This window comes from Leguminivora glycinivorella, chromosome 3 (assembly GCF_023078275.1).
Source record: "Leguminivora glycinivorella isolate SPB_JAAS2020 chromosome 3, LegGlyc_1.1, whole genome shotgun sequence".
Lineage (NCBI taxonomy): Eukaryota > Metazoa > Arthropoda > Insecta > Lepidoptera > Tortricidae > Leguminivora > Leguminivora glycinivorella.
Window position 1 is genome coordinate 14,757,422 of NC_062973.1, and position 14,841 is coordinate 14,772,262.

The 14,841-nt window shown below is 42.9% G+C and overlaps 1 protein-coding gene across 1 annotated transcript; it reads right to left on the reverse strand.

Annotated features, from left to right (window-relative positions):
* Positions 1 to 951: 951 nt before the first annotated feature.
* On the reverse strand, positions 952 to 14,571 carry LOC125242595 (odorant receptor 4-like). Its single transcript, XM_048151384.1, has 6 exons — positions 14,209 to 14,571; positions 7,846 to 8,047; positions 7,345 to 7,444; positions 6,761 to 6,865; positions 5,270 to 5,431; positions 952 to 1,140 (listed from the first exon to the last, which is right to left on the reverse strand). Exons 1-6 carry the CDS (start codon positions 14,330 to 14,332, stop codon positions 1,090 to 1,092), a joined length of 744 nt encoding a protein of 247 aa, XP_048007341.1. The 5' UTR covers positions 14,333 to 14,571; the 3' UTR covers positions 952 to 1,089.
* Between the last annotated feature and the right edge of the window lie 270 nt (positions 14,572 to 14,841).

Below are 14,841 nucleotides of genomic sequence, written 5' to 3' on the forward strand. Positions count from 1 at the left end.
CCTGAATGTGATGTGTTTGCTAGTAGATGGATGGTTGTACGTGATGAATGTCTGAGGTTCAGCGAGATGATGGATGTTCGTCCTTCTTCTGTGCCTTATTTAGTGTTTATTGTATGTTAACTTTTTCCCGTTATGTATATATAGGGATCATATATGTATTTTCACAGTGCTTTGGTTTATCTGTAATGCTGTGTTAATTATTATGAATAAAAAAAAAAAAAAAATGTGACTTTCCACCTAGAAGGCCTTAATGCCTCCTTAATGCCTGCCAAGCCTGCCTGCCGGCCAAGCCCTGTCCGTGTGGACTTTCCCAAACTATGGGTCGCAATCGCGAACGAATTTGAGTGAACCCTGAAACATAAGACGTTTCGACAATCGAACTGTCTGAGCGTTTTACAAAAATCTTTTACCCAGTTTACCCATATCATAAAATGGCCAAGAGATTAAGTAGTGTCGATTTGGGCAGTTTTTGTTAGATGTGCCTGATAGAATAAAAAGCCTGGTGCATAAAGATCCTTTTCTGCTGGAAAGCCAAATACCTAAGGGCAACTATTTTTAAAAGTTTCGCCACACCTAAGAACGCTCGTTTCGAACGATGAACGATTCATAATTATTTTTAAATTCGGGACTTAATCGCGTCGTATGACTAGTGACCAAAGAATACTCACTAGGAGCTAGTGACTACATATTAAACTGGCCTCCAACCCTGAAGTCCCGATTTTAAAAATAATTTCGTGTAATAAATAATCGATGAACAATTCGTTCCATGTTCTAGGTATGATTCGTGCTTATCGCGGTAGGTCAGGTCAGGGGTGTCCAAACTTTTTGGCGCCAGGGGCATATGGTCGTTAGAAAAACGAGTTTGCAAGCGGGGTTTGGAGAGCTCTGGCGTAGGCATAAAGTTCTGTTTTATTAGTTTTTCCCCCATTCTGCGATGATAGGCGTGGGAAGACCCGAGTATGCAGTTTATTCCAAACCATCCCATTAACGAGAATGACGAAGTTGTATCCTCTCATACTTCCATCCTATAATTGTAAATAATATCCACTAATTGTACTAGAATTTAATGACCATCTTGCAGGATAATGTTTACTTGTACTGGCGCAGCATGTTGAACAACGAATACGCGTTACTCATTATCTGCAACAAACAAGTTTTAGGGTCAAAAGTGCGTAGCTATCGTCTTTGAGTATTGGCACAATTACTTAATTACACCATTTTCCTTGTTCAATTATAGTTTTACACGCTAAATCTAAATATATATAATTTTTAAGAAAAAAAAACCGTCGCCTTTTGGGTTCTGGTGAAAGCTACTTGCGAATGTTGGATTATGTAGAAATGTGTAAGTATTTTTTAAAACTGCTTTTACCTAATGCTTTAATTATTAGATGGCAACACAAATGAATATACGTATAACGTTAAGGTTTGAGGAGTTTCCTTAATTCCTCATGAATCCGATTATATTATAAGAAATCGAAGCTTGACAAACATTGACTTCAAAACATATGCTTAACAAACATAACTAAATAAATGTCACTGTTCTGAACTTAAATGCATGTTTTTCTTACAAAAATACTAAAGTCACTATGAGTGTGCCGTTCAGGTTTGAGGAGTTTGGTTCTGGCCATCATCAGCAGTTCCACTGCACCAAATGTCACTGTTCTGGACGAAAGTGCATGCTGTTCTTATAAAAATACCAAAGTCACTATAAGCGTGCCGTTCAGATTTGAGGAGTTCGGTTCTGACCATCATCAGAAATTCCACTGCACCAAATGTCACTGTTCTGGACGAAAGTGCATGCTGTTCTTATAAAAATGGCAAAGTCACTATAACCGTGCCGTTCAGATTTGAGGAGTTTGGTTCTGGCCATCATCAGCAGTTCCACTGCACCAAATGTCAGTGTTCTGGACGAAAGTGCATGCTGTTCTTATAAAAATACCAAAGTCACTATAAGCGTGCCGTTCAGATTTGAGGAGTTCGGTTCTGACCATCATCAGAAATTCCACTGCACCAAATGTCACTGTTCTGGACGAAAGTGCATGCTGTTCGTATAAAAATACCAAAGTCACTATAAGCGTGCCGTTCAGATTTGAAGAGTTCCGTTCTGGCCATCATCAGCAGTTCCACTGCACCAAATGTCACTGTTCCGTACCTAAATGCATGCTGTTCCTTTAAAAACACAAAAATCACCATATGTATGCCTTTCAGATTTGAGGAGTTCCCTCGATTTCTCCAGGATCCCATCATCAGAACTGGGTTCTGAGAAAAATGGGACCAATCTGTATGCATATACATTCAATCAAAAAAAAATTTTCAAAATCGGTCCAGTAACGACGGAGATATCGAGGAACAAACATAAAAAATAAAAACATACAGACGACTTGATAACCGTCCTTCTTGAGATATGAGGCGACGGTTAAAAAGAAGAAACTGACTGACTTACTGACTGATATATCAGCTCACAGCCGAAACCGGTGCCACATAGGGGTATTTCACTAAAAAAGCTGGCCATTAGTCGATATACATAATTAAAAATAATAAATTAATAAATATATCATATTTGGATTGGCACAATAGAACTACTTATAGAAATGTATATAAATAATTTGGCCAGCTTTTTTAGTGAAATACCCCTAAATTGCAGTGGGCCCAATTTGGCACGTAGGTTCCTTATAAGGTGTAGAGGAGCACTAAGAAAGGATTTTTAAAATTCACTTCCTAAAAGGGGTCTAATAGGGGTCCAAAGTTTGTATTGGGAAACAAAATTAGATTAGTACGCGGGTGAAGTCCCGGGAAAAAATCTACTTGATCATAATTTAAGACTAATGTGTGTAGCCGCTGGTGGCCTAGATGTAAGAGCGTGCGGTCGAGGTCGGGGGTTCAAGCCCCGGCTCTTACTTACCAATGAGTGTTTTGGAACTTACGATTACTTCTTAAGTTACGGAAGTACAAATTTACGTAATGCCGTTTGATATTTGCAAGTAGCTTTTCGGTGAAGGAAAACATCGTAAGGAAGCCGGACTGTTCCCTCTGAGCTGGATCATCTGCTAGCAGTCGAATTTGTAAAACTAGGGTCTACGCAAAATTTTGGGATTAGCCGCCAAGAGCTCACATGCTCTCATGGGCCGTGGCCAAATGTCGGGATAATGCAAGGAAGAATAATTAGGTCTGGCGTAATTCCCGCATTGCATTTTTTTTCCGCAAGTCATTTAGGACCATAATAAGAGAGGCCTATGTTCAGCAATAGAATATAAATGGCTGGTATTTTAAATATACCTAAAGCATATTAAACATGTAAAATCGGGTAACTCACTTAAAATTGTCGAAGATAGCTCGATATGTTTCGCTCCGTAACGAGGAGCATTTTCATTGAGCACGCGCGATGCCGATGGTATCCCGACGCAGACTGCCTATCGTTACGTAACGAAACATGTCGAGCGATCTTCGTAAATTTTACGTGAGTTACCCCATTTTACATGTTTAATATGTCAGTGTCTCACGGTAGTTTTGTTATTAAAATATAAAGCATTATAAAAAACCTAACCTAGTGTAGTGTGCTGTCAGCAGCAGGGCAGGGCCCCAGCTGCTGGTCAGAGCTGCAGAGAGAGGAACCGCCGTGTCCAAGTTGTCGATCCTTATTGTTATGATTAAGTACTTGCATACGTTTATTATCTACTTGACATAATGTTATTGTAACTGGAATATCCTTCAGATAGTGTCGAGATGTTCATTTCCTGGTTAATAAATCACTTCAGTCATATCCTTGAATTAATTGCCGATATGACTTCATTAATGATAATTAAGTTGAACAAAAGCTTCATGTGGAGTGTAAAAGATCCCATAATTCACATACCTACATTCTTACCCCCATATTCATAAACGTTCACTAAAGTTATAAAGCCGATAAAGTTCGTTTGTCCCTTTCTATCATACCAATACATCGGAAAGGGACATACGAACTTTATCGGATTGATAACTTTAGTGTACGTTTATGAATAAGTAAGACTCTTCTCTTTCCGCATATACTCTACGGACGCGGTGTAAACCCTCAATACCAATGGTGTAAATTATAAATTGAAATAGATATCGTACACGAAAGAAAAAACGACAAGGCCCATTGGCCGAGCCGGGAATCGAACCCGGGTCTTCAGCTTCAATAATAGTTATTTGTTATACAAGGGGGCAAAGTTGTATTTTAACGCAGAGTGTGGAATTGAAAAACGAGAAAGTGAAAGGAGTCTATAGTTGAACCACGAGCGAAGCGAGTGGTTTGAGAATAGAATCCTGAACTTGCGAGTTTTTGAACACACGAGAAGTAAAATACATTTGCACCCGAGTGTAACACAAAACTTTTCCCCTCACTATAGCTAGGAAACTACAACGCAAAAAATGCGTTTGTCACTGCTTTGAGTAGTTCCACAGGCGGTAAATCATCTTTATTACTAGATTCACCTACTTTTATCAATTTTAAAGCAATTAATTTGACTTTATTCAAGGTTAAATTACTTTACCCACTAGTGGATTAAATGCGTTTTTACCCGCTGGTATTAAAAGACAAAACACGTGTTTCCGAGCTAGTGAGGGGAAAAATAATTTGATTTGTTCCCTAGTTGAATGGTGTAAATGCCGCGACAATATCATGACAAGGAAAGCCTTCAAGTGTTTCCTTTTCGCGGGTCAGTTTGAGCGTTTGGTTCTGCCACTTATTCACACCATATATTTTTCGAATTTTGTGTTGTGTCCTGTCCGGCGAATACACAATTACACATACTCGTATTAGTGTCTCCGATTCAGATAATCTACGCTTAGGGCCCTGTCACACCAGCCGGCGATGGCTTCATCAGGATATTGAGGATGTTTAATAAAGGTGGATGTTTGTGGAGCGATGAATTTGTAGCGTAGGTAATTAGGTATACTGTTAAGAAGAAGCGCTGGTGGCCTAGCGGTAAGAGCGTGCGACTTACGATCCGGAGGTCGCGGGTTCGAACCCCGGCTGTTCCGGCTCGTACCAAAGAGTTTTTCGAAACTTATGTGCGAAATGTCATTTGATATTTGCCAGTCGCTTTTCCGTGACTAATTCCAATAAGGCCTGTTACCCTTCGGGTTGGAAGGTCAGATGGCACTCGCTTTCGTAAAAACTAGTGCCTACGCCAAATCTTGCGACTAGTTGTCAAAGCGGACCCCAGGTTCCCAAGAGCCGTGGCAAATGCCGGGATAACGCAAGGAGGATGATGATGACTGTTAAGAATCCAGTTGCTTGGATTCTTACCGAAGAGAAAGTCTCAAGCTGCAGATGCGGTAGACCGGTAAACTTGATGGCGACAGGTCGCTGCGTGCGCTGTATGAAGATGATGAGGTCTGGCCGCAGCAGCCGTGATAACGGCGTCTCGTGCCACCCGCAGTAGAAGCAGCGGTCCCCAACGAAAAACCCCTGGACACACCAAAACATTAAATTAATGGAAATTTGGCCCATGCGTTTGGGTATCTTTCCAGGATTATTGAAATAATTAAAGAACGTGTAGGTATGGAATTTAGACCCGGTATCGGTATTATTTTCTGTTTTTATTTGCTGTCTTATCTTTGTACTTAGGTAATATACTTATAACACAGTATAAAACCAGTAATAACTCTTCTTACAAACTTCACGCCGCGCGGTGTGTCCCCCTCCCTCCCCTCGCATGCGGCGAAAACATGCGAAACTGGTGATTATTGGGCTGGACAGTCGGGGCCGCGTTTGCGCGCTGTGTTGACGTGTTGAGTTCGGGAGAAAATGACGTCAGCACCGAAGACATATTTTCGTTACTGTAGTGTTTATGGGTGTATGGAAAGTTCTCAAAATGCGGAAATGTCATTCTTTAGAATTCCTAGACACCCAGAAAAGTAAGTGGTTGTTATATATTTGCAGTGTTAGGTACATTATTGCTTACGTAAATGGCGTAAAAGTGAGATTTAAAGCTAGAATGACACATTAAAATCAATAAGGATTTATCTGTAACGACATTTAGGTAGATGCTGCGATCTATCTAGCTCGAAAGTTTGGTACCTACTTAAATATTGTGCAAACATCTATTCAAACATTTTATGTAAATATGATTTCGTCAGTATTTAAGAAACAAATACGTACTTGAATCTTTATTAGATAAAAAGGTAGAAAGAGCGTTGGTACTAGCATAGCGCCATACACAGTTACTAATACGAGTAGGACAGTAGGTACCTACGTTTCTAGTTCAAACGAATCTTTTTTTTATTGTGATGGATTGGGTGTATTCTAGAGAAAACATATAAAATGAACACTTAAATTAACGCTTTTGCAATTATTGTTACACAATCTACTATTGCGCGTATGAGAGTAATATATTTATAATGATTTTTTGTATCTTCAATACTGACTAATGTGGTGTCATGACGTGGTATTGTTATACTAAAACCTACTTACAGTTAATAGTACCTATTAGATTTACAACAACTTACATTGTACGAAGTCGATTATAGTAACGTTGTACAACCCTGCGTGACCTTGCGCAGTAGTAACGACCGCGCCGCCGCTGCCGGAGATTAACTACTGATATATCCTTATACTGTGCTTATAAGGTACAGCGGGGCAAATCTCGACAGGGGGACAAATGTAACTGGTCCATTTTTTTTATGTTTTACAATGTTTGCATCACTAAATAGAGTGTCCACCGGTTATATATGGTAGGCGTGTTCAGTGGATACATGTAGAACTCAACATAATAGTGTAATACTTAATTACCCTTACTTTGTTCCGTAGTAAAGTCCCAATATAGCACGGAATCCAAAGCTGAAGACAAGCGCCAATGCCCAAGATACCAAACAGGTAGTCTATTTTGCCTTCCGACAATTGCTGAAAATTTTACAAGGATTTACGTGTTCTAATTAGTTTTAAGTACACAAATGCAATTTTTAGTGGGCCTATTAGACTAATATATCGTCACTACTTTTAAAAAACTTGTATCTTCGTCTGAAAATGAAAAGAAAATTCTAGTAAGTATGTATGGAATGCATATAGACTTACTGCGTTTTAACTTTGAGGAACAGCGTGAGATACGAGATTTTTTAAAAGTAGTGACGATATGTATATTACACTTAGTATAAGATTGTGGCCACATATCCGTAGTGTCCATGTTTACGATCTGCGGGCCGATTTTTGAGTCCCACGCGTTCGAATTCAGAAAATTGTCACTGAAAATAATAGGCAAGTCACCGTTTTCACCGTGAGACTCAAAAATCGGCCCCCTGTTATGTAAATGTGAAAATAGGTTTGTTGCGGTATAGAATAGTTGTTGTTAATGCATGTATTGAATAAGGAATCATTGTACGAACCTCGGCAACCTGATATGCCATTAAGCAAATAACTATAGAACTGAACATCACTTGGTAAACCAGCGTCGGACCGTACACTGAAGATATGTCGTCCACAGAACTGAATAAAATAAGACAGTATGAGTAAAGGTTCATATATATTATACTACTCTTTGTAAAGGTTCCCATGCCCGTAGGCCATAAAGTATGTATATTGTTCATTCACGAAGACTCGAGCTCGGTGTCGAATTGTTATGTTATAAAAAAATAGATTTGGTAAATTTTCGCGTAATCGTAAATGACACGATCTATAAATCTGCAGAGCCCGATTAATACGAGAGAGCTTAATTTTTAGTCTGTGTATTTTGTGTTGTGGAATTCTTTATTTTAATGCAGAATTGGAAAACTTTGATAGTCGTGCCTGTAGTGCACAAGAACTTACAAGACAAGTTTTCTGGGCTCCCCATTATCGAACTAAAAAAATATACAAGCATTTTCTACATCTAGAAAATATGGACATACTCGAAGACTGACAGATGCCAGCGTACAATCTGGGCCATCCTGACATTTAGCTCGTCTTGCACTGCCTGCCTCCGCGGGTGCTCACTCGGCAGTGCCACTACCGAATCATCCAGCCCTTTGAACAACTCGTCGAGAGCGATCAGGATCACGTCCATCAGGTTGTAGTAATGCAGCAGGAGGTGGAACAGTATGTATACGTACACTAAAATGATAAAGAAGTGAGTTTCAAGAGCTTTTCCGGATAGGGGGCGAAGGGTGATGTCTTCATCAATGATACAGCGGATGTTCTTGAGATGTATAATTCGGTTTTCAGGTTACAACAAAGGTTTAACTTAATTATCTAATTAAAGGATAGGAGCGGCGTGTGCGCTCGTTGCAGTGCGAGACAAGAAGAACGTGTCGGGGATGGTGTTGCCAGACTAGAATTTACTCGGCCGTTTAAGGCACACATTTACACGCCACACCACCCCCCCACGGAGAAGGATAACATAAGAAATAATAATAGTCTATAATTACAAAACTAGAACTAAGAGGTAATTAAAAATAACAATAATCATCTTTCTCTTTGAATCTTACGTGTCGGCCTGCACGTGTGGTAATTGGCCGATCACGGTTGGTTGTGGTAATAGGAGGAGCGGGTCCAGCCGGCTGCGGATGAGGTACAACCTGAGGCTGTGTAGCCACTGTAGCAGCTGGCTGCGGATGAGGTACATCCTGAGGCGGCGGAGCCACTGAAGCAGGAGCACCAGAATCGACAGTCTCCTCTGTGTCCACAAAAGCTGGTTTGACACGATCGACGCTCACTACAACCTCTTTGTTCTTAACTTCCAGGGTCAGGGTTTTCCCGTCCGTGGAACGCCTCACTACGGCAAAAGGTCCTGTGTAAGGGGGTTGCAATGGGCGTCGTACAGTGTCATCACGTAGAAAAACGTGTGTCGCCGTGGGCAAATTTTTAGAGATGAAAACGGTCCGGGTCGAATGTCGCGAAGCAGGAGTCGGACGAAGAGCAGACATCTTGCGTCTCAGCTGGACGACAAAATCAGCAGGATTGTCGAGTCGGTCTTCGTTCGACTCAGCGACTAGCATCTCCCCGGGCAGACGGAGAGGCTCCCCGTAGACCATCTCAGCAGCGGTAGCCTTCAAGTCCTCCTTGAAGGCGGTTCGCATACCGAGAAGAACGAGAGGGAGAGCGCGTGTCCACGAGCCTGAATGGCACATGAGTGCGGCCTTAAGCTGGCGATGGACGCGCTCAATCATCCCATTAGCGCAGGGATGATACGCGGTTGTGCGTACGCGCTTGGTGGCGCAGGTGTGCAGCAACCGCCTGAAAAGATCAGACTCGAACTGAGTGCCCTGGTCGGTAGTTATTGTAGCAGGAACACCAAAACGAGATATCCACCCCTGCACGAAGGTATCGGCCACCTCGTCGGCAGTAATGGAACGCATCGGCCACACTTCTGGCCACCTGGAAACCCTGTCAATGGCGGTAAGACAGTAACGATAGTCATCGCAGACGGGAAGGGGACCAACAATGTCGATGTGGACGTGCATGAAGCGTCCAGATGGTTGCTCGAACGTACCTAGAGGTGCTGAGGTATGCCTTGAGACCTTACTACGTTGGCACGCAAGGCAAGACTGAGTCCACCTACGACAGTCCTTTCGAATGGAGGGCCATACATACCGGCTAACCAAAAGTCGAGTGGTGGGTCTAACGCCGGGGTGACTCAAGTTGTGCAACTTGTCAAACACCGCACGACGAAATGAAGGGGTCAGATAAGGACGAGGCTTGCCAGTGGAGACGTCACAAAGGATGGAGATATCCGTGCCAGGTATAGCTACGCGTGAGAGCTGAAGGCTGGAGTTACCTTGACGTAAATCGGCAAGTTCTTGGTCCTCTAATTGTGATTTAGCGAGCGCCTCGTAATCTTCCTCTAACGAGACGGCCTCGATCCGTGACATCGCATCGGCCACAACGTTGTCCTCCCCTTTGATGTACCTGATGTCCGTTGTGAATTGGCCAATGAACGATAACTGGTTCAGCTGCGATGGCGGAAGTTTTTCTCTACGTTGTACGAAAGCGTACAACAGCGGCTTGTGGTCAGTATAAATGGTTACATGTTGAACCTCGAGAATATGGCGGAAGTGTTGTACGCTTTCGTACACCGCGAAGAGTTCTCGATAGTATGCTGGCCACTGAGATTGCTGGGGGGTCAACTTTTTGCTGAAAAAGGCAAGAGGGCACCATTGGTCGTTCACGAACTGCTGTAGGCAGGATCCGACGTGGACGCTGGAGGCATCCGTGAAGAGTCCCAGAGGTGCGTCGTTGACCGGGTGTTGAAGTAGGGTCGCGTTAGACAGGCTTGACTTACACTCCTCGAAGTTTGCCAGAAGCTCAGGTGTCCATGGGAACGGTTTGGCTCCCTTGCCATTTATGGCTACTACGGCATCCACAAGAGGTGCTTGGCATTTCGCGGCGTGCGGGATGAAACGGCGATAGTAATTTATCATGCCAAGGAAACGGCGCACGCCTTGAACGTCTTTTGGAGGGGGAAAGTCAATAAGAGCTTGAATACGGTCCTGAGGAGGGCGAGTACCTTCAGCACTCACGTGGTATCCCAGGAACACTACTTCCTTTGCGCCTAAGACGCACTTGGAAGGGTTGAGAACTAGCCCATACTCCTGCAACCGCTTGAACAGGATTCGCAGATGTTCCTTATGTTGAGTCTCGTCAGCTGAGTAGACAAGTATGTCGTCTATATATGGGAAAACAAAGTCGAGACCCCGTGTGACCTCATCGATGAACCTTTGAAAGGTTTGACCTGCATTTCTTAACCCAAATGTCATAAAAGGGAACTCGAAGAGGCCAAACGGGGTGACGATGGCGGTCTTAGGTATGTCGTCCTCAGCTACTGGGATCTGGTGGTACGCCTTTACCAGATCAAGTGTGCTGAAGATGGTGGCGCCTGCGAGGTTATTCGCGTAGTCGTTGATGTGGCGCACTGGATAGCGGTCGGGAATAGTCCTGGCATTCAGTGCGCGATAGTCGCCACATGGACGCCAAGACTGGTCTTTCTTCGTTGTCATGTGTAATGGAGAGGACCAAGCACTTTCGGATGGCCGAGCTACCCCTATACGTACCATGTCCTCTAGTTCCGCCTTGGCAGCAGAAAGCTTCTGAGGTGCCAAGCGTCGGGGACGGCAGGAAATGGGTGGGCATTCTGTGGTCCTAATATGGTGCACCGTATTGTGTTTGACTAACCGCTGAAATCCAGGAGGCTTAGTGATGTCAGGGAACTCAGCAAGCACTTGTGCAAAAGGAGAGTCCCGTAGACTGATGGATTTGATGCTGGGCTGTGTGACAGTAGCTGTAGAGCAAATGGTCTTGAGACCTGTCTTACCGTCTACAAGGCGTTGGGTGTGGCAATCTGGTAGAAGATGGTAATGAGCCAAAAAGTCTGAACCGATGATAGCTGAATTTACTTCTGCCACCACAAACTGCCATGTGAAATCCCGTCGCAGCCCGAAGTCCAGTCTCAAGTTGACAGTACCGTAGGTCAGGATGGTGCTACCGTTAGCTGCTCTAAGGTCCCACTCAGTGGGTCTCCTCGGCTCTCTGAGCCAGCGGTAAGGGTAGCAGCATAAATCTGATCCGGTGTCGATGAGAAATTGGTACTTTGTCACCCTATCGGTAACAAAGAGACGGCGGCTGGTCGGTTCCATAGAGCAGCAGTCAGGCCCCGCCTTTACTGACCGCTGTTCTGGTTTTCCGACTTCCAGTTGCAAGGCGGGTTGCACTTGGTCGCCTGGGTGTTGTACCGCTTGTGGTACCAACATAGTCGGGTAGCATTGCTGGCCGGGGTGTTACTTCTGCTTCTGCTACGCGGTCTGGATCTGTTGCGAGATCTCCCCCGTTGCTCTCTGGCAGTTAAGGCAGCAACCTGTTGGGTTAATTGTTCAAGACGCTCCATGACAGCATCAAAACTGGGCTGTGGAGCTGTTACCTTATATACCTGTGGGCTTGGATTCACCTCCATGATCTTGTCCGCCAGCTCAGCAAGCTTTTCTAAGCTTATGTCTGACTGGGCGGTGAGTATAGCCTGGACCTGCCCCGGCAGCCGCCTCATCCAGAGCTGTCTCAAGATGGTATCGTCCTTGGCTGTACCTGCAAGAGATTGAAGGTGGCGCAAGAAGGCAGAGGGCTTGCGAGTCCCGAGCTCCTCACTACTCAAGAGTCGCTCCACCCGTTGTTGCTCAGAAACAGAAAGGCGTCTTATGAGTTCTTCTTTCAAGATTTTGTATTTGTCTTCTTCTGGCGGGTTCATTATGACATCTTCAATTTCACCAATTAGCCTTTGGTCGATTATACTAATGACATGACTAAATTTGGTGATGTCGGTTTTAATGCCGGCGAGATGGAACTGAGCCTCGGCCTGGGCGAACCACACTGCTGGACGGTCGGCCCAAAATGGAGGCAGCTTGACAGTAACACCACATACACCTTTAGATGATACCACAGTGTCAGCTGTTGCAGGCTCAGTTTGCTGGGCCTGGGCTTGAAGAGCCGCATTTTGCACCTTTAAGGCCTCCAGCTGATTCCGCAACTCCTCAAGAGACATTTTAAGATTTTACCACAACCAAAGAAGAAATTATGCAGACATAAAACAAAACACAAGACACAAGCATAAACTTAAAATTAAAAGTACAAGTTATGCAACAGAACAAAGTCAGGCGTTGAAAATGAGCATAAATTTAAAATGCAGCAATAAAAGTCCACACTGCACACACCAAACAGTTTTAGTTGTTAGTTTTAGCACAAATCGAGACGTTGAAATTGTAAAAAAGTATTGGTTAATCCGGGTTATTTGTTTGTACACCAAAGTTAGTTGTTTTCCAGCACCGAGACGTATTTATATAGCAATATTGGTTAGTTTTGTTATTATTTAGGCACTGGTTATCGCAAAGCACACACACTTTTGTTATTTTCTTGGATTAGTTGAAGAAAAACACAGGAATTGAGTGAAAAGTTTAGAAAAGTTAGGTTACTTGCGTGACACTTGACACTGACAGCTGGCAGGCGGGAAAACGTAGAATGACGTATGTCAAGTTTCACGTTTGAAGCTTCGTAGCGTGGACCGCGCCCACCGGGTGTGTCCTTGACCTTGATGAATTTTTCCACCGAACAGAATCTCGAACCAAAGTTGATGATCAATCGCAACCACTTCACTGTTGCGATGCTGGCGACGATCCTGCCCTCGATATCCGGATGAGGAGGCAGGGAGCAGACACAAAAAACTACTTGCGTCGCTCAACCTGTCGTCGTCACTCACGTCGTAGTCACCAATTTCCGGATAGGGGGCGAAGGGTGATGTCTTCATCAATGATACAGCGGATGTTCTTGAGATGTATAATTCGGTTTTCAGGTTACAACAAAGGTTTAACTTAATTATCTAATTAAAGGATAGGAGCGGCGTGTGCGCTCGTTGCAGTGCGAGACAAGAAGAACGTGTCGGGGATGGTGTTGCCAGACTAGAATTTACTCGGCCGTTTAAGGCACACATTTACACGCCACAAGCTCAAAAGATTCTATACAAGTACCTACATTCAGACAGCGCATGCGATTATCGACTAAGCGCCCGCCTAGCAGGTTTCTGCAGTGAACACGTTCAGGTAATTCTAGAAGTATTGACGATCTAGACCGCTGGTTATACAGACAGTCGAGTACAAAGAGATGTATCCACTTTTTCACCTTATTACAATGCAATAAGTTGAAAAAGTGAATACATCTCTTTGTAGTCGACTGTACTGCTAATAATGAGGCGGGCATGTTCCTAACTTATCAAATCATATACAAGTCATATCACTTCTTTGCTTTAAGTGTTTGTTGAGTGTTGAGTAGTGTAGTTCGACAAAATTTAAGGCATCAAAAGATATTGAATAAGTCAAGAGAAGCAGAATTATGTACCTACCGTAATAATTAGTTACTTAGTTAAGTCTATATTTTCTTATCAAGTTAAAATGTGTTAAGTAAACAAGTATTGAAAAGAAAAATACCATAGATTAAATATGAGAAGATCATACCATCCCATACATTAAAATGCGACCGCCTAAGAACGCGCATACACATACATCACACATAGATGGCGCCACAAAAAAAATGCCTTGTTGCCATTGATTATTTGTAGATTGGCTGTGTCACTTTCGAGTCACGTTAACGCCATCTACAAGTATAATCGAAAGCTACAAGACATTTTTTTTTTGTGGCGCCATCTATGTGTGGTGTAGTGTATGCGCATTCTTAGGCGGTCGCATTTTAATGTATGGGATGATATGATCTTCTTATATTGAATGTATGAAAATACTTACAGCCAAAGGTGACTAACACCACAAATATGAGTACAATTTCCAGAGCAAGAAAGATTTCATAGTTCGGTGTCCTGTAAGGGTCGTCTTCTGGCAACCACATCGGAAAGATCAGCGGTCTGATCATATGCTCGTCTTGCGTAGCCAATGTGCTTTGGTACAGCAGGAACAACAACGTGTTGGAAATGTACAAGAGGGATACGAAAATTATGAATACTATCCATGACCAACATAGCCGCCAAATGAGTAGTTGACCGGTTATGAATGTGTCTCTAAAAAAAAGTAATTCAGTGTAAAATCGTTGAATACACAGTAGAGAAGTAAATATAATATGTTAGGTATCTATACAATACAAGTTATAAAGGAAATCCTGTAATTGGCCATATTATTGTACACTAGCATAAGATAAAATTACTCTGTATCGCTGTTAGTTTTCTCAATAAATAAACAACGTACATATTTGTTTATTTATTGAGAAACCCTATATAAGAATTTATGATATATGTATTAGGCGTTTTATTTTGTAAAATAATCTGGTACCTATTTGTCAGTTAGCTTAACGATGGGTAAACAGTTACATTATATCGTTTTTCCCTCTTTTACTTTTGCTGCAATCTGTATAACCGAGGTTTCAAT